General features: G+C 35.9%; 1 protein-coding gene across 3 annotated transcripts in view; it reads right to left on the minus strand.

Annotated features, from left to right (window-relative positions):
- PCNX1 (pecanex 1) overlaps positions 1–25,083 on the minus strand; it is a 171,014-nt gene that overhangs the window by 24,227 nt on the left and 121,704 nt on the right. For all 3 annotated transcript variants that reach the window (XM_060004314.1, XM_060004313.1, XM_060004312.1), the window contains 9 exons: positions 23,872–24,013; positions 23,020–23,197; positions 20,393–20,501; positions 19,421–19,550; positions 16,367–16,425; positions 14,386–14,601; positions 8,750–9,003; positions 6,271–6,501; positions 77–177 (listed from right to left, as the gene is read on the minus strand). In XM_060004314.1, coding sequence (XP_059860297.1) covers positions 77–177; positions 6,271–6,501; positions 8,750–9,003; positions 14,386–14,601; positions 16,367–16,425; positions 19,421–19,550; positions 20,393–20,501; positions 23,020–23,197; positions 23,872–24,013 — 1,420 coding nt within the window. The remainder of the gene's footprint in view (positions 1–76; positions 178–6,270; positions 6,502–8,749; positions 9,004–14,385; positions 14,602–16,366; positions 16,426–19,420; positions 19,551–20,392; positions 20,502–23,019; positions 23,198–23,871; positions 24,014–25,083) is intronic.

Consider the following 25,083-nt stretch of genomic DNA (forward strand, 5'->3'; position numbering starts at 1 on the left):
AAACTATTTCAGATTTTTCAGATTTCAGTTATAGAGCTTCCCAGTCTCTTTCTGAAAACAGAAATGCCTTCCTTACCTGGACATATGGTGGGATGCGGTCCCCAAAGCTCTCCGTCCCAGAACACAGAGTCCATAACAAAGAGTCACCAGGGATGAATCTTTGTCCACATCCAGTGGCTTTAAAAAACAAAGAATGGGGTGACAGGGTCAAAAGGCACAAATTTCCAGTTATAAAATGAATAAGTCACGGTGATGTAATGTACAGCACAATGACTACAGTTTAGTAATACTGTATTGCATATTTGAAAATTACTGAGTGAGTAGATCTTGAAAGTTCTCGTCACAAGGAAAAAATAATTCTGTAACTACGTATGGTGAAAGATGTTAACTAGACTTATTGTGGTTATCACTTTGCAATATACACAAATATGGAATAATTATGTTGTACACCTGAAACTAATTAATGTTATGTCAATTACACCTCATTAAAAAAAGGAAAAACAAAAGAATGTTAGTTATCAGAAAGGAATATGAGTATTTAACAAGTCAGAAGATATCTATTTAATAAATCAGAGAAGTTCAGGAGCTCAACTAGTACATACTTTCTATCTCTCCAGATAAAAGTTCTAATGAAAAGAAACTTAACAAAACAGCATAAAATGAAGTGTGAATGTATATGAGGAGGTTCTTTGGAATCTTTAAATAAAATCTAGTACTTTATAATAATACTAGAACATACCAAAAAAAAAAGTGGCTGTATTACAGAGTATTAGGATCTTAACTAAACATCTCAAAGTACTTGTTGATATACATCATTACTGATACTGTCCTCTCCTGAAAAATATAATATTCTATCTATATAGCCTATTAGTGACTATAACCATAGTAAAGAAAATCAAATTGATATCTGTAGACTACTGCTTCCCCTCAACCTTTTAATTTTTCAACAACTGCATACCTTGATTATTGACTATTACATATATATTATATATTAAAAATATATAATACAATAATTATATATATATGCACAAGCAAAATGGTATACTTTATATAATACTACAGAAAATCTTGGTAGCATCTCAATGACTGGAAACAATCTAAAGCAGTGGTTCTCAAAGTGTAATCTTGGGACACAACATGAGAATCATCTGGGAACTTATTAGAAATGCAAATTCTTGAGCCACTTCAGACCTATGAAGTCATATTCTGAAGGTGGTGTCCACCCATCACACTCCAGGTGATTCTAACGCATGCTAAAGTTGAAGAATCATGGATCTAGGCTGATAATGAGCTTAATTATTCTAACTTGGCCAATGGTATATATATTTGGCTTTATAAACCATTAACTTATAAACAAAAAAGGGCAGTTATCTAAGATACTAACTTAATATAGCTTGGTTAGTTAATTACCATCAATTGCGTAATTCAGTTAACAATAGTAACTGTGTAGGAGATCCTACATTTCTTTCTTTTCCGTCTCCCTCCCTTCCCTACCCAGTCAACTTTATATACTGAAAATGTATTGCTTTTGTGATGGGAAAAAAAAATTTTTTTTTTGGCTGCACCACGTGGCATGCGGGAATCTTAGTTCCCTGACCACAGATTGAACCCGTGCCCCCCTGCAGTGGAAGTGCAGAGTCTTAACCACCGGACCACCAGGGCAGTCCAAAAACATTTTTATTTTAAATCTAGTTCAGGCCTCTGCTACTGGCCAAGACAGAGTAATAAAGGCCGGATTTACCCCTTGCAACTGAAATGACCAAGAAAAGAATATACTGAGACATTGGATACTAATCTCTGAGAAATGGGAAACCCTACAAGAGTTTCCAGGCTGTAGTACAAGGAAGAGGAACACAGGTAGAGCCTAGAGGTCTCCAAGTTGAGTAGATAGCTGGGAGTCTGGGGAGGTCAAGGTGGCTAGAGTTTGCAAGGCAAAGTGCCAAGGAGAGACCTACATATAGAGAGCAAGCTCTGGAGATCTGCAGAGGCTCCCTCTTGAGTCCAGCAGATTACTGATCAACACATACAGCAAAGGTCCAAGGCTGAGAACAGAACCATCAGAAAAAAAGCAGAAAGGAACAATGGAAAATTCTATGATTGGTTAGAGTGCTCAAAAGAATACTGCCTCAGTAATGGGGAAAAATTAGCCCCAGACTAAAGGCTGCTTTGGTCCCTCCTAAGAAAGCTAAAGGTAAACCCTGAAAAGATCAAACTGTCCCCAAGGAATTTGTGTCACAGAATAATAAGGTCAATAATATTTACGGGAATACAAAAATATCTAGCACTCATCAAGGTAAAATTCATCAAGTCTAGCATCCAATCAAAAACTGTCAGGCATGCAAACTAGCAGGTAAATAGGACCCGCAATTAGAAAAGTAATCAACTAATCAATCAAAACTGACCCAGAAATGACGCAGATGTTAGAATTAGTCAACAAGGACATTAAAAGAGTTATTATAACTGCATTCCATAAGTTCAAAAAGATAGAGGAATGACAGCATGCTAGTAGAGACATGGAAGGTTTATATCAGTATAAAAGACACGAGGAGTTCCCTGGTGGTCCAGTGGTTATGACTCCACGCTTCCACCACTGGGGGCCTGGGTTCGATCCCTGATTGGGGAACTAAGATCCCGAAAGCCCCACAGAGCAGCCAAAAAAAAAAAATTAAAGACAAAAATTAAACCTCAAAAATACAAAAAAGTGCAATGTCTGAGAATAAAAAAAATACACTGCATGAGATTAATGGCATATTAAACAATGTAGAAGAAAAAATAAATGATCTAACAAATATAACAGAAACTATGCAAAATTAAACACAGAGACAAAAAAAGACTAAAAAAAAAAAATACAGGGCATCAGTGAGCTGTAGGACAACTTAAGGCAGCCTAATATAAATGTTAACTGGAGTTCCCCAGAAAAGGGAAACAGGAAGACAGGAAAAAAAATTTGAAAAAAATAATCACCAAAATATTTCCAAATCTGATGAAAATGGTATATACCTAGGGATTCAAGTAGCTCAATGAACTCCAAGAACAAGAAACATTAAGAAGACAGCACCAAGGTACATCATAATTAAACTGCTTGGGACTTCCCTGGTGGTCTAATGGCTAAGACTCCACGCTCCCAATGCAGGCGGTCCAGGTTCGATCCCTAGTCAGGGGATCTAGTCCCACACGCTGCAACTAAGAGTTCGCATGCTGCAACTAAGAGTTCGCATGCTGCAATGAAGATGCAGCGTGCAGCAACTAAGACCCAGGATAACCAAATAAATAAGTAAATTGCTTAAAACTAGTGAAGAAGAGAAAATCTTAAAAGCAGCCAGCAAAAAAAAGACATCATTATGTGGTACATACGGGCATACATTGTTTTATTATGTTTTGCATATACTGTGGGGTTTTTTTTTGGTTTTTTTTACAACTTGAAGGGTTGTGGCAATGTTGTTTTGAGCAAGTCTATTGGCACCATTTTTTCCAATGGTATCTGCTCACTTTTATGCCTCTGGGTCACATTTTGGTAATTCTCAAAATATTTCAAACCGTCCACCAGCAAAAAGATTATGATTTACTGAAGGCTCAGATGATGGCTAGCATTTTTTAGCAATAATGTATTTTGAAATTAAGTAATGTACATGGTTACAGTTTTAGACGTAATGCTATTGCACACTTAGTATACTTCATAACATTTACAACTGGGAAAAAACCCAATTCGTGTTGACTCGCTTTTACTGTGATACTCGCTTTACTGTGGTGGTCTGGAACAGAACCTGCAATATCTCTGAGGTGCGCCTTTATTATTTGTCAGAAACCATGCAAGCCAGAAGGCAGCGTAGCCACATTGTTAATGTACTGAGAGAAAAAATAATTGGTTCAACCCTGGTAGCTCTATTTTGTCACTGTTGGAGAAGACATGTGTTTTACATCCTCAAATGCATTAGAAATTCTCACAAAGACTTCTTGCTAATACTAACAACAATGGTGAAAGAAATATACTGTCATTTAACAAGCAGGAAGCAAAGTCAAGCTGAGACGAATCTTTCCAATTTAGCATTCCAGGTAGTTTTAATGCAGTTAATCCAGGGCTACACTTACAAAAACATTATTTCAAGCTCTTCAGAAGACAGGTACAGCTATTATATGAAAGATTATTTCCTCCTACAATACATATAATAAGAGAAGGAGGAAAAAATGACTTTTTTATTTCTGTGTAATATGCAAGTTAGAAAACTATCTTGGAAGGAAATTAAGGGGAAAAAAGTCTGGAGGCAACTTTATTAACATTCAGGTGAGGGTACCAGAATTTGGAGTCAGCAAATCTTTCTGGTTTAATTAACTTCCTTCCCTAGGAAGAGGTTATTCCGGGAATGGTGATTCAGAAAACAGAATTCATGGTTTTAAGGAGGTAGGGATAATCTTGTTCAATTTAAAAAACTGGAGAATGAAGGGATTATTTTAATTTTCCTGACAATTTTCTTCTAGAGGGGACTACAAGAGTAGAATATAAGCCAGACTGATCTAGTGATAATAAGCTCTCTGAAGAGACTGGGGATACCCAAGTTTGGAGGTAAACCTTTTGAATATGATTTATTAGCAATTAAGAGGATGACTTCCTTGAGGTACATCCGTGACCTCAGCAATAATTTCTAAGAGATTATTTATTCCTTAAAGTTAGGAAGGATGGAGCCTGTTCCTGAGTCAGTAGACTGAGTTCCTAGCCTAGGTGACGATGGTTAAACCAAACAAAAGTAACCAATATAGTCTAAGCCGGAGAAAGGCTATTAGAATAATATGGTCACTCCAACCGTCCCCCACCTCCCCCTCCCCCGCCAAGAAATAAGTCCAAGGATTTGAGAACAGTGTGCAAAGCATTCTAAGTATAGTTCATTTATGGAAAAAAAATAAACTGCTTGTTATGTGTTTGAAAGAAGAGAAGATTAGCTTTGAGGGCCTCCATTTCCAGACATCGTCTGCTGGTCCTTTCTCTGAGCTCTTACAAGGTTATTTTATTCTATCTTTTATTCCTTCCTTAAAAATATGCTACTCTGCTCAGTATCTACTGTGCATCCAGTACAAAAGCTCAAAGGCCACTGTTCAAAGAGGAATTCCAAGGATGCTCCCTTTCTTATGGATGAAGTAAGAGAAACAGGCTGATTATGATGGGGTGCCTTTCTCTAATTGAGTATCTGTGAAGGAAAGACTAAACTAGGTGCTACATCTAAAGACAGTCAGTGTGTACAGCCCCGACCATGATAAAGGCACTGGTTGTCAAAGTGGTTCACTATGCTCCACGGTACAGAGTAATCCTGTACATAGGATGCTGGTGGTTCAACTACACAAGACTTCGCACTCTGCCTTGGTACTGTGGTTACGGTCCCTGGGGTCTAACCAGGGGAGCAACACTGCCACAAGAGCCATGGGACCTAGGAGGAAAGCTGTAGTTGCTGAAGTCTGCAACTCAGCTTCCCTTTAGGATAAGACAAGTTATCCTGGAGTGCGGATTACGAACCCCTTGCATTATAATCACCCAGCATGACAAAGATCTTGGGTCCCCAGCCTAGACCTACAGAATAAGAATCTCACAGGCAAGGCCCATGAATCTGCATTTTTACACATTCCTGTATCATTTTTACCCATGTTAACATTTTAAAGTCAGTAGTCTAGATGAACATTGTCCAGTATGGTAGCCACTAGCCTAAATTTAATTGATTTAAATTTAAATCAATTAAAATTAAATTTAAAAATTCATTTCCTTAGTCATACTGGCTACATTTCAAGTGTCTCATCATCTACCATATGTGGTGGGTTAGTAATTACCATATTGGAACAACACAGAATGTTTCAATCATTACAGAAAATTCTATTAGCACTGGATTAGACTTTGGATTTGGGACAAAGATATTAACTTATCCTTAAGTCTGCTGTGTGTGTCTGGGGGCTTGGGGCTGGGGATGCTCCAAAACGCAGTCTTTAAGAAAGTGCTGCACGTAATCTACAACCTAAATCTGTGTATATGTACGTACCTGCACAGGGTGGAGGGGTTGCTATTTGGACAGCGAGATTATGACACTGCAGATGAAAGAATGAGAAAGGTCGCTTACTCTAACCTGTTTTGGCAGTTGGTTTGGCCCAATCATAATGAATAGACAGGTTCTCTTACCCAGATAGTTAGAAAGAGGAAAGTCTAGAAAAACTAACCTCATGATAACAAACAGAGGTATTCTTTCCATCTTTGGAAAAGCAGATTCAAAGAGTTATAAACGAAATAAACTCTACCTTTGCTCTTCGGGAAGAGCAATACTCTATCCAGTTGAGGTAAATCACACAGAAACTCTCCCTGGATATGCCTGCAAGTCGATGGTCATAGTCTTCATCAATGTTTGGATTAAACGTTGGGTCCACATCAACGTAATTTCGATCTGCACACAGACGTAGTCCTTCCTGCATCGTCTCATTAGCTAGCCACTCCTCCAGTTTAGAAGAGGTTGTAACATAATAAATGATACCCTAATGAGGAAAAGATAAAAAAAAAAAACAAAAAAAAAAACTCAGGCTAAACCACAATTTGAATTAACTGCAAGTCCTCAGTAAATTAATTCCAACTGTTTATACTATAGTAGGAATCAAAAATGTATATTCCAGCTCAATACTGTAAGTATACTATTTTAAGAATGCTACAGTAATACATCTCAGGTCTTCCTGGATAAAAAAAAATTAATACTTTTAAAATCACAACCATAAATTCAAGAAGGCAACTTCAAAACAACTCCAGTCCACTGATTTTAGGATATTCTAAAAACAATTCTGTCTACTGAATTTAGGATCTTTTAAGAGAGATGAAAAACCTTTATTGTGGTGTACTTATTTTGAGAAAATTCTCATAGAAAGCTATTAAACCATCTTGTGATCCTAGGTCAAGTTATAAAAATATAACTAATAAATAAAGCAATAGCAATATACATCTTTAGAGAGAGGACATTCCACACACAAATGCACACATGTTAAAAAATGTTGTAGGGCTTCCCTGGTGGCGCAGTGGTTGAGAGTCTGCCTGCCGATGCAGGGGACGCGGGTTCGTGCCCCAGTCCCGGAAGATCCCACATGCCGCGGAGCGGCTAGGCCTGTGAGCCATGGCTGCTGAGCCTGTGCGTCCGGAGCCTGTGCTCCGCAACGGGAGAGGCCACAACAGTGAGAGGCCCCCGTACCACAAAAAAAAAAAAAAAGTTGCAAAGTCGATTTCTTTAGCTTCCTGAGGTTGGGTTTCACCAAACATTCAACAGAGGACTCAGGCTTCAACCCAATCAGCACAAATAAGGTGGTACATAGAGGTAATAACACATGAATCATTAAGATTTAGCATACGTTTTTCCTCTTGAAAATGTTGGCTTAGCCTGTAAACCCCCAGTCATAACCATGCTGTACTTCTGTAAAATCTTTAGCAAAAACAGAATACCTGTGCAGTAAAGAACTAATCTTGCCCAAAGAGAGGTTTGGCCTTTGCACCTGGGTTCTGGGAGGTAACCTCTAATCCCATGCACTGTCCTGCCTGATAAGAGTCTTTATTTACCTGGAGGCTTAGAACCATGAGCTCTAGAGGATCTGGAGACTAAGGCTGGCCATGTGGATGGTCAAACAAGTCTAAATGACTGTGTGTCAAGACAAACTCTGTACACTGAGGCTCAGGCGAGCTTCCGTGGCTGGCAACGCTCTGTAGGTATTCTCTCACACCGTTACTGGGAGAAATAAACATTGTCTGCACAACTCCATTGGGAGAGGACAACTGGAAGTTCAGGCCTTAGTGTCTCTAGACCCTGCCCTATGTGCCTCTTCCCTTGGCAGATTTTAACCTGTATCCTTCCACTGTAATAAATTCTAACCACGAGTATAATGGCTTTGCTGAGTTCTGTGAGTCCTTGTAGCAAATTATTGAACCTGATTGTGGTTACAGGGTCTTGGGAACCCTGAAATTGCAACTGGTGTCAAATGTGAGGGTGTTTTTGGAGACCTCCCAAATCTTGCAATACTTTCATTCAGTTTGTTGAAAGCAGTGCAAAGCAGTGGTTAATAGCAAGGACTCAGGAATCAGACAAGCCTGTGTTTTAAATCCCCAACTCCACTTGCTAGTTAGAGGACTTCGGCAAAGTTAACTTTTGATCCTTAACTTGTTTATATGTAAAACACGGACGTAATATTCCTTTAGAGAATTAGGTAAGATATATATATCATATATATACATGCGTGTATGAGCGCATTCCTTAATGCAGTGCCTGAAAGGTATGCACTACAGATGGTAGCTATTAATATTCTTTTTTTTTTTTTTTTTTTTTTTTGCGGTACGCGTGCTTCTGACTGTTGTGGCCTCTCCCGTTGTGGAGCACAGGCTCCGGACGCACAGGCTCAGCGACCATGGCTCACAGGCCCAGCCGCTCCGCGGCATGTGGGATCCTCCCAGACCGGGACACAAACCCGTGTCCCCTGCATCGGCAGGCGGACTCTCAACCGCTGCGCCACCAGGGAAGCCCATAGCTATTAATATTAATGAACAAATGTAGTAAGTTTCACTAAAGAAGGAAATAGCAAGACCTTCACAAGTATAATTTACTGACTGTACTGGATACTACAGAATTTAAATCACTACTTAGAAGCAAAGCACAAGTTAAAAAAACAAACGTGCATGTGTGTGTGCACGTGTGCGTATATGTGTGTCTTTTCCAAGAGCCTCTGATACCAGATCTAAGTAGGCACATATCCTTACCTTGACATAGTAAGTGGTGAGTACTTTCCGAAGATCAAAGACTTGAAGCATAGAAGCAGCACTATTGTCAGTGATGCTATAACCCTCCAAAATATACTTGGTGACTATCACTTCCCAAGCCAGCCAGCGCTGGCTAAATGCAGCATTAAACGAAAGCACATGAGGAATATGGCCAGGTTCACAACAGCAAAATCCTTCATCTTCCTCAACACCTTCAGTAATGGCCTCCACTTCCCGTTGTTGACAGTAAGTACCTTAGAGAGAGAGAGAAAGCACTTACGACTAAGGGGAAAGAAACATGAGGTGAAAAAAACATGAGGTGGAAAAATGAATGCTTCAAAGACATAAGAAACTTAGAAAAAAGACATTTTATTTATAGCAATTGAGAGGATGCGATTGATCTGCCTTAGACTGTCCATTAACAAACTGCGGCATGCTCCAGGAAAGAGGCGCAGTATATACTCATCGCCTGCAGAATCGTAACGTGCACTAGCACATCCAAGGTTCTGAGAATTTGTGCAATAAAGCAACCTGAACTTTGATTCATTGATTCCCAAATTTTTCAAATTTGGGTTTACAACTGCATTCATATCACATGAAGACCAAATGAGTCAATGTGTGTCTCACGAAGGTCTGAGTTAACTCAAAACTGGAGGAGTGGAACGAAAACTGAATCATCCCAGGGCACACGATACAGACAGACATGCAGAACTCAAAAGAATCTGGGCTGTATTCTCACCAGCACTGTGTCCATGCTGCAAGCAGAAATAGTATACACACATCCTACTTACTTGGCTATACAACTTGTAATGGTTCACTATAGTTTAATATTAAATATATAATTACAATTCTTCTCTGTTGCCAATTCCAACAATAAGTGGATAAGATTACATTATTGGCACTTGAGGCTTATCTGCTGATAAGGCTTATCTGCTAAGTTTCACTTAGGTACCAGGTCTGATTGTTCTGTACTAGCAAACAATTCTTGGAAATTACATTCTTTTATAGATGATACTTATCTAATAGGCATTCTCTGCGTTAGTGTTATTGAAATAAAAATAGAAAATCAGATTAAATACAGAATTAGATACACAGCCATCTATGCCAACAACATACCATCCATCACATTCATGTTAATTTTTATTTCGTCCTGTGGTCTTGCTTCCATTTAATTTGTAAATTCCTTATAGGGCTATAGAGTGACTATGGCTAATTTTATAAAGGCACATATTAAAGTTACATTATAATAAAAGTAAGTGGGACTTCATAATAATTTTTTTCTTTTAAAGAGGATATATACAACATCCATATTTAAAACACCACTTTGAGAGAAAAAAATGCCATGAAATTTAGCCCCTGTTGGTGATGGTGGTGGTGGTGGTGATGGTGGTATGATGAACGATAAGACTGAGAGGTAAGCTTGGCCAAGCTAATGAGCTGTACTGTTGAGAACTCTAGAGCCTTCAACAATTTTATTATTTCATTTCTTGTTTAATTATGTTGACGAGCCCTTCCAAAATAGTGTTACATAGTGGTGAAAAAACTTTGTCTTGAACTTGACATAAACAGGAATGCATGCTGTGGCTGACCATTACATACGATACTGACTACAGATACACATATACACTTTTTCCAGAATAAGGATGTTATGTAATTTTATAAAGTACTTTTGAAACCAATAATGAAAATGAAATTTAACCAATTTGCTTTTAATAATTAATTTAAAGAATGAAAAACGGCTGAATTGGTGAGGGATACTTAAAAATAAAAGTACTAAAAAAAAAAAAAAGTACTGCTGGTTCCTCCTTACTCTGGGCTCCGAGGATTTTTGTATCTATAGTCATAAACGAATTAAACTATAGTTACTTTTTTAGCCAGTTCAGTCATATTTTTACATCAGTATTACATTGGTTTTGTACAAGAGAGCCTTGAGATATTTTCCTTCCTTAATCATTTGCTAGAATAGATTAGAGAGGGCAGAAGAATTATTCAATTTCTAGAAGAAACTATCTGAGGCTGGGTTTTTTAAACTGTGGCATGAAGTTGGGTCTATTCCTTAGGTTTTATTATGTTTTTACTTTATTTTATTCATTTTGTCATCCTTCTGCAAAGTCTGTCAAAGGTTTTTAAAGTAAAGGAAATAACATAACGAGAGCCGTATTTTGTGCAGATGACTCTGGTAGTAGTATACAGAGAAGAGAACAGGCAGGAGTGAATTCAGAGGTTTGACATTTTCTCACAAGAGACAGAATGAGGTCCTTGTTCACAGGAGCAGAACAAACAGAATAACTGAATTAATGTGGGGTGTTTTCACTCTGACATACAAACCCCAAGAATATTTTCTACCCCAACATACCCAGTAATACATTTTGCTTAGAAAATGAAGTCAACAATAAGCACAGGAATATTAATAACCGAAAAAAGAATTTTGAGATTTGGAAAGGGATTCTAGAGAAACCATTACTAATTGTTTCCTGGATTAGCTAGATCCTTCAGTCACTTCATAGTGAATATAACTGGTAAAAATTAATAAAACTAACAATTATGAAAACCAGACACGTTAAAATTAACGAGTAAAAACTGAAAGGAATCCAAACAGAATAAAAATGTTTGACCTATAAAGTCTGACCTGAAAAACCACACTTGGTAGAAGTAACATTTAAAAATATATAGAAGTAACATTTACAAACTTGGTAGAAGCTGTAACCAGGAAATTCTGATAGACAAAAAACATGATTGATAACTCAAATATCTGACATAAAATTTACATGGAAAAGAATCTTGAGAATATCAGTAAAATGAAAATGGAAATGAAAACTATGAAGGTATTTAACCAAGATCTATAAAAAACTGATCAAGAAATTTTAGTTAAATGTCACTTAAAACTTAGCATCCACTATGAGAGACAATAAAATCAAAGGAATTAAATTGGCTTAATGGAGTATACATCAGAAAACACATCAAAATGCTCAGCAGATCCAAATATCTGCCTGGCAAAATACTGCCTGACAACACTCTTAATTAATATTTTGAGGAGCAGGCGGTAGATGGAACAGGGACTACCACTGTGAAGGAAAGAAATTAACCAAAGATCACAACAGCATTTGAGCAAGAATATAATCATTCCTCATCAAAGTTCTGCAATGAAGAGGAAGGAGAAAAGACTGTTACTTAGATTACTTAACCAGTCTACAAAATGATCTTTATCATATGCTAGCTGCTGTGATAGGTCCTGGATATACAACAAGTGAAGCAGACAGGACTCCTGCCCTTGAGGAGTTTATAATCTACAGCGAAGGTTTACAAAATACAGCCCTGGGCCAAATCCAAGCTAAGAGTGGTTTTGATATTTTTAAAGGGTTGTTTAAAAGAAAAATCAAAGAAGAACATGCAACAGAGAATGTGTATGGCTCCAAAAGCCTGCACTGTTAACTATCTTGGCTCTTCACAGAAAATGTCTGCCAACCCCTGGGCTAGAGAAGAAATAAACTTTAAACAAATAAATAAATATAAAATTAGAACTCTGCTAAGTGCTAAGGAGGTAAAAACAGGGTAATATGAGAGATAATCATGTGGGACAGGTGGTTAGAGACTAAAGCTTCTCTGAGAAAGTGACAGTTAAGCTAATTCTTAAAGATAATTAAGGAATTAGAGGTGGAAGATTGGCAGGAAGAGGGGAGACGTTTGGTACTTTCTGGGCAAAGGGAAGGGCGATAAGGAAGCCTTAGTAAAGAATTTAGCACAGCTAGGACACTGAAGGAAGGCCAGTGTGGCTACAGTGGACGAGGAGGGTGCTACAAAGTAAGGTGGAGAAACTGACAGAGGCCAGATCTCACAGCTGTCCACAGGATGTGTTAAGGAATTTGAATTCTATTTTAAATGCAATGGAAAGCCACTGAAAATTTAAAGCATGGAATGGAAAGGACATAACTGAATTTGCCTTTAAAAAAAAAAATCACGATGGCTGAATGAAGAATTACAGGTACGGCCTGCTATTGAAATTCAGCATGAGTTCAGAAAGTAAGGGGGTACTGTGTTCTCAAATTGATTTGAGTTTTGTTTGACAAAGAGTGAGAGTTTGGATGGCAAAGGATTTATCCAAAATTTTACTTGAATCTATTTGGTACCAGAGAGTAAAGTGGGGAGAGTGAAAATTTGGATCCATTTTTGATTTGGACAATTTCTGATCAATACGGTGAAATGAGCAGATAAGAAGGACCCCCTTCCAATTCACACATAGAAATTCTGGATAAAATAACCTCCCCACAAATACCTGTTAAAAAAGAAAGTTAAATTAAAATCAAAAAGCAAAGATGAAATCTTCAGGTGCCAACAATTTAAAAAGAAGGTGAAGTTATAGCAGTGGTATGTGTAGTGGTAAGGGGGTGCTGGCTTTTGGATGAGGACAGATGGATTAAATTTGAACAGCACTGGGTTAAGACCCTAGAAGAGATGGAATTAAGGTCCTGGGCTTCTGACAGAGAGTCAGAAACAAACCATAAGACAAGAATAGGAGATTGTAAAGAAGAGAGAGCGAATGGGTTACAAATAAATTACAAATAAATAGCAAACATTAACATTTACTACCTTGAGTTTTACACAAGTAAAATCTTATTTCCAATGAATGGAGTAACTTTAGAAAAGCACTTGCTCCATTAACAAAGATATTATGTAACAAAGGTGCAAACTTTCTGATTCAACACCAGGGTAAAAATAAAGCTATAGGGTACAGGTCTAATTTGATCCTCTATTTAGACAAATGCTTTCTTATTTCCTATTTCAGGTTAAAAACACCTAAGGTACTTCTTAGAATAGACCAAAACACTGCTTGGATGCTTTCTCTAAAAACTCTCAAGTCCAAATGTTGCCTAGATTGGAAACACATGCATTAATAGGACTCCTTCAATTCCTATAAGACAAGTTTCTATTCCTGCTTACAAGACATTCAACTTACAGAAGTGGATAACATCAAGCTGGTATGTTTCTGAATGCATGATTTTCTGTGTAGAAACAGCTTCATTTGTCAGTATACAAAATTGTTGAAGGCTGGTGGGGGAATAGGGAGTAACTGCTTAATGGGTGTGAGGTTTTATTTGGGGTGATGAAAATGCTTTGGAACTAGACAGAGGTGGTGGTTGCACAAGATCGTGAACGTACTAAATGCCACTAATTTGTTCACTTTAAAATTGTTAATTTGATGTTATGTGAATTTCACCTCAATTTAAAAAAATTGTTGAGGACAAAGGCATGGCAGTTATATGAAAGTAACTTGGTTAGCTAATCTCTGCCTCACAGCATTCTATGCTGCCAGGCATCTAACGAGCATGTGCAGCTGATCACAATAAAAGGCTAGCAAGAGGGCAAGCACAGAACAACAGAAATTCACTCTTACCAGGAAAAAACAAGTCTGTTATACACTATTGATACTACCTTTACATACAGAGCATACTGCAAAAATGATTCTTCTCTGAATGGGAAATTTGGAAAAAAACTAATAACTACTCTTTAGCAGCTTTTCTCATTCCAGAATTCCAAATACTAAGGACCTACTTTCATAACTTTTGATTTGAGATGTAGACACATCAAACTTAGATGTCACAGGAGTACGTTATAGAAATGAAAGGTGAATGTCTTACCTCTGAATTCAAGTCCCCGCAGCTGGAAGGTGACCAGCCCATTGCCTATCTCTATAAGGTGTACTAACGCATTGAGGTAGTCAGAGGCAAGAATGAAACAGTCCCCTGTACTGTAGTTTCCCCACCGTCCTAGGTGCAAATCACCACAAAGACTGTGTTGCAGGGATCTGGTTAAATGTTCATAAAAGATGGAATTCAGATTGTTGTCATCTGATCCTATAAGAAGGGATTAAAAAAATGTTAACTTTACCTTAAGTGCCCTTTATAACAACAAACAAGATTGTTTAAAGTATTAAAACTAATTTCCAGTTAGGGTTGTATCTATAGTTTTTTGACAAGGAAGATAATATACCCTTACAAGGGTACCCTGTACCCTTATAATACGGATACCCTTAGAATTTCTATATAAAAATGAAATATGGGATAATGGGAAAAAAATTTTCAAATTAGAGTTAGACGTAACATAACCTCTCTGAGTCTCTGGTCCCCATCCATAAAATGTGGGAATTGGATTAGGTGAAATCTAAGGTCTTTTCCACCTCTTTAACAGTCCATGATCAAAATTTTCTATCACTGTTCAATTAACTATGCCTTATAATTAAAACCATGCAAGAGAAATGAAAAAGATAAAAGAAATTCAAAACTAGAACAAAAAGACATACTGGTAAAGGAAGTGGGTTAAGTAATACAAGATTTGAACAAATGAGATAGTCCAAAACAAAGAGAAGTTGGTCAAAAAAACTCCGTATACTGAGATGCCTAATATTAGCTAAACAGAAATAAACTGTATACACAGAAACAGCAGTAAAGAACCACCTACAAATTTTAGTCATCCTTTAAGAAAAAAAATTAGGATAAAACATCACCCAATAAATTAGAAAACCATCTTTAGAAGTAACCCATCCAAAGCAATAATCTGTAAATGGGTGCCCAAAGCACAGAATTGAAGAATGGCAAAACATACTAAACTTAATAATTACTTTAAACTCAGCCTAACTAAACAATAAAATAAAAGGGAAACCCTAGGCTCACGCTTCAATAAAACAGTTGTAGCTAATGCTGTCTGCCCATTACAGAAGTGTGCATGTTAATTCAGGACATGGTCTTTGTGATAGGCATCTTCAGCAGCATAATTCCAAGCCCCCTACGAGGACATGCCAGAGCTGAGATGGCTGTTATATCTACCAGAACATGATAATGACAGTCATTAATATCAAATAACTAGTCCTCCTTAATCAAATTTATAATTATGAATCAATCTGATTACTATAATTTAGTTTCTCAAGCAGAGCATTTGAAGTAATCTGCGAGTTAAATGAATACAAATCTTCCAGTGTATCGGGAGTCATATTTCTTTAGTAAATTAATACACTGATATTCTGGTTGATACATTAATCTTTTATGGGTGGGGCAGTGAGATTCACCCTCTCTGTGCCAGATTACTAATAGGTGGGCCGACAAAAAGATGTTTCCCAAAGGACAAAACTAAGAACCAAACTTTAGATAATGGTAACACCACCAAAATGTCACCCACTGAAGCCTTATCTTGAGTGGCTATTTGGCTCCTCTAGATGACATCTCCGTATGTAATAAACTTAATGAAATTAACACTTATCTAACCATTTGGCGAAGCAGGGAAGCAAACATAGTAAGTTCAGACTGCATACTCTTCAATACACCTCATCAGTTTTACTTTCACTGTGCTCTACTTTTTTAACCTATGTAAGAACAATCTTTCAATGGAATTTTTTATTCTTATCAGCATTCTTAAAATGCATTTTATAAAAGATGGGTGTATAAATTTTAGATATTCTAATTCACATATACTTTGCTAAAGTAAAACAAAATAAAGCGAAGGATATTTAGTTTTTCAGAAATGCCCTTTGGATTCCATAGAGGATTCCCAATAAGTCGGGAGTGAACTACGTATATAACGAATTCCTTAGACTTGCTTCTTTACTCACAAATATAGGGCTATTACCTGGATTTCTATCAAGCTGGGAAGCCAATCTGGTATTTGAATGATCCACTCGTTTTGTGCTAAAAAAGGCAAAATGAAACATCTTTAGTAAGCTTTTTTATATTAAAAAAGTCTAAATTAAAAGGGAGAAAACTATACAATAAAGATGAAATAAATATTATCGCTTTATAAAAATGAGAAAAATCTATGCATAACATATTAATAAAGCTCTTTGATAGAACAATTTTAGGGGTAAGGATTTATTTTTTACTCTTCCACCTCCATTATACATAAAGACAAGTTTTTTCTTAACTGATGTTTCACCGAACGGTGTATAGAAAGACACTGAGTTTAATGTAAAAAAATTTTTGATCAGGATGAAAAAAGGCATACTGTATACAGTTCCTAAAAATATACAGTGCATGAAACATTCCTTATAAGGGGAAGGTTATTAATGTCCAGAGGTACAGTGTTCTTTAGAACAGTGGTTCCCAAAATGTGGTCCACAGAACCTGAAGCAAGACACTTCAGATCTTGCAGGGAGTTTTCCAAATCAAAACTATTTTCATAATAGTACTGAACTGTTAATTCGCTTTTTTTCACTGTGTTGACAACTGCACTGACGGTGCAAAAGCAACGGTGGGTAAGACTGCCGGTGCTTTAACATCAATCAAGGCAGTGGCACCAAACTGTACTATTTTTCACTGCTACCCACGCACAAGAAAAAACAATAAATAAAAATTCAAGTTTCCCTTAAAAATGTCCTTAATGAAGCAATAAAAATAATACTTTTGTTAAAATGCAGCCCCTCAGTACAGGTCTTTTTAATATTGTGTGTGGCAAAATACACATAAAGCCCTTCTGCTGCATTCTGAAGCAGGACGATTAACTGGAGGGAAAGCATTTGTGCAGCTGCTTGAACTGTAAGTAGCAGTAGCTGCTTTTTTTTCCATGGAACACCATTTTCACTTGAATAAACTATGACTATTCAGACTTGAGCACTTGACAGACACTTCTCAAGTGAAGAAAGTAAGTCTGACATTTCAAGAAAAATAACTGATAAAGATACCTGTTGCCAATAATAAAAATTCAAGTTTTCAAGCAAAAATTAGAATTTCAGAAAACTTGCATCTACCACCATGCGCTTGATAGCTTCCCAATACTTCAACACTTTTTTGAGATTGGCGGTGATATGAATACATATATTTTTTAATATTGTACCGTGAAATGGGTCAAAATTTGGAAGATCTACATTACTCACTGAGCAGGTATTTTCCAAACAGTAGATAAAGATGTATCAATATAAGTGTATGCATGGGTAAAAGACCCATTCAAACTATAAGACATATCAGTGAATTCTGATGTAATACAGTCAAAAATTCACTGATATGGCTTTAGATTCCACATTGCCACTAACCTTTAAGAAACTACCATTTGTCGAAGGATCCAAGAATATCCACCATTGTCTAAAAAGGCTATTAAAATACTTCTTTCTTTTCAAACTGTATGTCTGTGTGAGGCCAGATTTACTTTATATACTTCAACCAGAACAACACAATGCAACAAGAGACTGAATGCAGAAGCAGATAAGAGAATTCAGCTGTCTTTTATTAAGTCAGACATGAAAGAGATTTACAAAACTATAAAAACAATGACATTCTTCGGATTTTTTTGGTGGAATGGTAAATACAGTTATTCTTCATTAGAAAAATGTTATTTATATTAACATGTAATAGGCTTATTGTTGTTATTTTTATATTAATTCATTTATAATATAAAATGAGTTTTGACTTATAATACAATAAATATTGTACAGTATTTATTATAGTAAATAACTATGTAGTAGATAAAACCCCTATCAACAAAATCTCTTTGGAGACGTCAATAATTTTTAAGATTGTATGTAAAGGGGTTCTGAGATCAAAAAGTTTAAGAACTGCTGACAAAGATGTTATTCTGGGGCTTCCCTGGTGGCACAGTGGTTGAGAGTCTACCTGCCAATGCAGGGGACACGGGTTCGTGCCCCGGTCCGAGAAGATCCAACATGCCGCAGAGAGGCTGGGCTCGTGAGCCATGGCCGCTGAGCCTGCGCGTCCGGAGCCTGTGCTCCGCAACGGGAAAGGCCACAACAGTGAGAGGCCCGCGCACCGCAAAAAAAAAAAAAAAAAAAAAAAAAAAAAAAAAAAAAGATGTTATTCTGGACTAAGTTTAAGTTGGTCCAGAAGAAAAAAAGGGTATAAATAACACTAAAATTCACCAAAAAGAGAAATACTATGTGTGATTTTAGGTAAAAGACCAGAGCAAAAGTTTCACATCCATAAGCCAGTTCATTGTTAAAGATTACCATTTTCACCTATTATATGTACCTACGTGTGAACGTGTAGAGAGAAAGGCAGTCGTGGAGCTGGCCAGTAGAATTATAAATTAGTACAAGCTCTTTCTGAATCAACATGTTAATACATTTATAAGCCTTTAAAATGTTTAGGCTCCATGATTCAGTAATTCCCCTTTAGATATTTTCTTAAATTAGAAAAAAATTTGGAGATTACATACAAGGATAGTTACTAGGCATCATATTAAACAGCCAACCTAAGGAATTAAGCTTAAATGAAGAAAATACTTTATGTACAAAGATGGTTATTTAAAAACCTATCCTCATGAAAAACTACAAATAACCTATAAAAAGTTTAGCTCTAAAAATAGCTGCTTCTTAGAAAACTGTGAGATAACTACTTATGACTGTTATAATGATGTAACAGTGTATAGCATAAAGTTTCAAAGTATTATTAATGTGGAACAATTCTAAGAAATGACATTAAAAGAAAAAAGACAGAAAAATGAATATATTTAACTAGGACTATGTTTTAAAAATCTTATAAATAGAAAAAAAGGTAGAGAAAATAGAGTATCCTCTGACTCTTCCAATTTTATATAATTTTGAAACTTTAAGAATATAAAATTTTAAATATTTCAATAGAAAAAATGTTAACCATGAATAATTTATAACAATGCTGTCAATAGTTTTTCCTAGTAAAAAAGATAAAAACTGGTTTTCAAGTGTTGTTCTTTACTCACTTATAGTCTCTCTCCCAGAATTTCACAGGTCGAACATATGAAGTGATGAATATTGCACTTCCCAGGAAGGGGTTCAGTGGAGTAGAAAAGAAGGCTGATACGGCAGCCTGAACAAACAACATGGCTGAATCTATGGGAAAACTGGTTAAGGACCTTAACATTCATCTGATTGTGCACACACGTTCACGCACCTGCGCGCACGGCACACACACACACACACACACACACACACAAACACACACACACACACCTCACAAACACATTGCAATTACAGCAATTAGAAAAATGAGGTTCATCAGAGGAATACAGAAGAAGGTGTCACTGGACAGTATAAGGGGTAGAAGCAGAAAGACAGCCAGGAAAGTACAGCCTGGCATGATGCTCTGAAGGGACCCAAATAAATATTTGCTAACATGTGTCTGGTAAAATTCCATGTATCACTCTTGGGTAGAGATGGTTTTAATTTTCCAGAAGATAAAAACTAAAATTTAAAGATACAAAAGTCTGCATATCAACATCTACAAGGTCACTAACCTTTATGTTTACTTAGAAAGTACCTTTAAGAAAGGATGAGAATAGAAAATTTTGAACGTAAGCTTAATTACAATCATATCAATATGGAAAATGTTTTGAATGCTCATTCATTTATAAATATTTCTAAACACATTTTGTATATATTGAAAATTCCTGGACTTTAATACTCACATATATAAACATGAAATTTTTAATCAGCATTACCTAATTATAAAACCTTAATACTTTTCTCATGTTCAGATGATCTGTGGGCCACAGAAGTTAATACAAATTAAACAATCAAAATTGGTATAGGTGTGGGCTCAAAAGACTGTGAATTTTTGATAATTTATCACATGGTAACCTATATTCTATGCCTGTGAAAGGTTATGCCTACAAACCAACATTCTCATCAAGGATATGACTGCCCTTTCTTATCAACTTTTATTAGAAGGATACGGGGCACTGCAAAGGGCTGAGCGAAAGCATGGAAAGCAGAACCCCATGTAATTTGCCATGGAGCAATGTAAGTGTATACAAACTGCAATTTGTAAAGGAGTTCCCAAAGCTGTAGGAGGAAAACAAAAACAATCAGTAAAAAGCTTACCGTCAGATTTTTAAATTAGAAAATGAAAAACTTCTAAAATGATTTTCTTCCAAATAGGGAAATAGCATGGAAATTATTTGCCATTTGCATCAAAGGAAAAGAAATATCACTGCCAAAACACTGAATGTGTTTTTAAGTAAAGACAGTTAACTGACATACGGATTTGTGTTTTATCAGTTTAAAAATTCTATGCTGTCTATTGGTTCTATTACTACTAACAAGCAAAACCAAAAAAATATATATATATATATATATATATATTTTTTATTCTGGCATTTCCCTCAAATTTTAGTGCTTTGTAAAATGAGTAAGTTTTAAATGCAATGTCAAAAGGAATTTGAAAGCAGCCAGGCAGGGGATAAAGTTGTAATTCAGTTGTCACTGTCTGTGTTTCCTAAGAATTTACTAGTGTGTATTAGGCATCTGTTCATAATCAGAATTGTTATTGCCAATGGAAGCATAATATACATTTTAATCTTATTTCAATTAGGATCTGTTTTGTTGTTGAACATTTCTTCAACACTGAAACAGAACCATTGTGCCCAAAATTGCCTCTGCATGCTAGGCAATGCAAGGCCCCATTCTCAGAACAGATCACAGAATCTTAAAAGCAAGAGGTTCTGACTAATTCAGTGCCATGATTCAGGCACCAAACACCTCACATGTGAATTATTTAGCTGATTTACAAATGAACTTGTTTAATTTCCAATTTAAAAAAGAAATCACAACTTCAACCAATCAGAAAATGCAGATGAATCCCTGCACTCTTTGCCATGACTCAAAATTATGCTGGCAACCCTCGGTACTAATGGGATCAGGATGACAGGAAGTAAAAGCATCATGTATACTGTCAGATACCATCGCAACTGCTTAAAAACAGTGACTCAGAACACTCTTCTGTTTCTAAATGGTAAACAGACTGTACTCAAATTTTGATTGTAATATTAAAGAAAAATGATACGTAATTACATGTTTAAGTAGTTAGTGGGTGAAAATAGCTTTGTATACATTCAGAGCAATTTTTTCTTGAAATATTATTAAGTTGGTGGTACACCTTACAATGATATCTTAAAATAAATATATCTAAAGAGATCCCTTGAATATTACTTGCTTATTATCACTGTTAAGTTCTATGAAGTAACCATATAAAATGCAAACTCCTTGCAGGCAGAGCTTTCTCTGTTTTGTTAACTAACGTAGCCTAAGCATCTAGAATAGTTCTGGAACATGGTACACTCTCAAAAACAATTTGCTTAACAAATGAAAGTATTAAGAAAATCCAAACTAATGCGAGTTAAGTGTAGTGACTATTTCAAGGACTGTTTAGTAAGATTCAATACAATTTCCAATCTAAATATTAAATTTGTGAGAAATCACATGCTTTTTTTATACAGACAATTCTCTGATTAACTTTCTGGCTCCCTCCTTTGATTAATCATGCTCACTAGAAGAGGAAATAAATGATAAAAATGCATACAAATTAGTGATTGAACAAATATAATATTGTGATATTGAGAAGCTATTTAGCATAACATTTAGTACAATATTTAGAAACTATTTCTAAAAGCTTGTTCAGATTAACAGTTTTCATTTTTACTGTCCCCATCCTAGGCCAGACCTCTATCACATCTAAATTACTGTCACAATCTCTTAAGCTGTTCTCCATACCTTTAGGTTCTCTCTTCCCCAATTCATCCCAAATGTGGCTGACCAGGCTAACTTTCCTAAAACTGGGATTTCATTGTGTTTTGTAGCTGCTCATATGCTTCAGCTCTCTGTCACCTATCAAATGGGATAATATATGTCAAAGTCCTTTGTATGTGGTCAGTGTTAACATGAAATCTAAACTACTTAATTTCAAATAATCTGACTACACAACCTATTTCACTTAGAAAGGCAGTGTGGCTCAGTAAGAAGCTTCTTGGAGGCAGAAGATGCAGGCTTTACCATCTCGTTTGTAAAAAGACTACAGGCAACTATCCCATGGGTGATAACAAATTTTAGGAGCATTCTGTAAACGTCAGTATATTCTGCAAATAAACTAGCATCTCACTGCTCCCACATGGCCTCACTGCCCTCAGTCTCCACCATCTTCATTCAGTATCAGGTTATTTCCTCCCTCCATCTATGAAGCAGCCTACAGTTTGGTTCAATTATTACCATGTTTGTTTCTAAAATTATTCAAAACCACACCCCCTTTTGGAAGAACCCATATATTTATATACCTATTAGAGTTCCTCTAATGTTTCCGTATAATTTAATCTTACCTTCCTAGCCACGGCAAGAAATATATCTTCTATGGATGACAGTGACTGGCATTGTTTAGGGATTCTAATCCTAAATAACTGGTTGACTGAAGAAAGATACTACTTAAAAGATAATGAAGCAAATTGAAAGCAAGCGTAATCCTCACTAAATGGCATATTACTTAGGGAGACACTTTTTACAGATAAGGATGTTTCCTTCAGTGATAAATTACCTTGTTGAAGAGTATGGACATGAAGAACAGATCCAACAGCATGGTCTCTGAAAAAGCTTCATAGTCAATTTTGAAAAAGAGCACAGTAAAGATGACTGTGACATACTGATATGTAGGGCTGCTGAAAGAGGACCGTAGCAGCTTCAGACCAGCAATGGTGATCATTAAAGCACCTAATCTACAATATAAAGAAAGCACATTCATCAACTGATGACTGAAAACGTTAATCTACAAACTTCAGAAAAATCACCATTTCATTTACTAAACTTAGAATATATATATCAAATTTAAACTTCTAAATATTCCTTTTTAAGCATATGTATCATAATTCTTATCCTTTATATAAATAATCATGTTTAAAAAATAAGTAACACTATTGCAATTCTGACATTTGGTTCTCCAGTTTCTCAGTACTTCTATTGCTTAAACATTAACAGCATTTAGCACATACAAAACATATTAATGCTTACCCAACAACATGTACCTAGTGTAGTGGGTAGGCCTACAGGATGATTGTATAGGCAAGTGAGCACCTAAATGGTCTGATTCACACAGTACACAAAAATAATCATCTCCAAAACTTACCATCTAATATTAAAATTAACCTTATTTAATAAATGTCATCTCATAAAATGTTAGTTTACAATGAGATGTCTGGAGTAGTAATATGCCAAGAGCAGAAACAGATGTTCAGAAAAGGGAAGTCAAAGACAAAATTTCACTTGAATTTTTCACACAGTACTTTGCACCAAAGAGACACTCAATGATTACTTGTTACTAGATCAGTAACTTAAGACATTGCTATGACAGACCCCAACAGTCAAACTTAGATAAGAGGAGTACTGTACTTACTCTGTATCCAGTTTTTTTGGACTAGCAATTGTCTCTGCACTGCTACTAAGTTCATTGAGAACAATCAATGGATAGATGATATTCTTCTCCACAAAAAGAAGCCACACATGAAGTTTCTCAAACCACATCACAGTAGCTGCATCTAACAAGGCAATATTAAGTCAAGAAAACCATGTCATCTAATGCATAAAATAGTCTGGTAATGTGATAAGAAAGGAAAATCTTACCACTCAAATTCAGCTGTACTATAAATAATGTAAGTAATCCAGTATGTCAATCAATAGTCAATTTTATGAATTCTGAGACACATGCAACTTTCCAACTTAGATGTTAAATTTAGATGAACTGAATTTCATTTTAAACTTTTATTCTTGAAATCTCAGTTTTTAACCATAACTTTTTCTTATTTATGCCTATGACTTTTGGAGAAAAGATTAGTGAAGATTATTAGACTGCCCCTTTCCCCAAAAAGAAATAAATGATCTATTAAATTATCTGTTTTTAAAATCCTTACATACACATACATCTTATAAGACATACATCTCAGAACAGATATGAAAGTATATGTTTTGCATTCACACACTTCATAAGTGTCATTTTCATTGCCAGTAATATTTTCCCAATACTTTAATATTTAATGTCATTGGGGAAAGTGTCTAGGATAAGCTGAAAGATTTAAAATACGGTCCTCCAGCTATCTGAAAATAGTGTCAACCACCTCTAGGAAGTTCTCTAATGAATCAGATTTTTCTTTATAGCTACTACAGTCAACTTTGCTAATGCCTAATACTCTCAATAAGTGAAAAATGTTATGTTGATTCAAAATTTATAAAAATTTAGACTAAATGTTTTGTTAAGATGAAAAACAAACAACATGATCAATGATTTACTTTAATGAAAACTGTTCTTCAAAACAAACCAGATACACCTGCTAACATTTATATATGAAAGCAATTAATCATTAACTATCAAAAATACATCATTCTGAGTTATTTTCCTTATGGTAAGAATAGGCCAGTACAGATTTTTATAGTTTTATGTCATTTCACTACAATCTACACATTAATATTTAATTATCTCCCCAGGATGAAAATAGTGATCAAGATTACAGTACCACGATGACTTAAGCAATTCTGCTAAAAGGCCCAGGAAATACGCTTTGACACTGCAAAGTCAAGTTTGGTATAGAAATCTTTCAAAAGCTTCAGAGTT

The sequence above is a fragment of the Delphinus delphis genome, chromosome 2 (assembly GCF_949987515.2).
Source record: "Delphinus delphis chromosome 2, mDelDel1.2, whole genome shotgun sequence".
Classification (NCBI taxonomy): domain Eukaryota; kingdom Metazoa; phylum Chordata; class Mammalia; order Artiodactyla; family Delphinidae; genus Delphinus; species Delphinus delphis.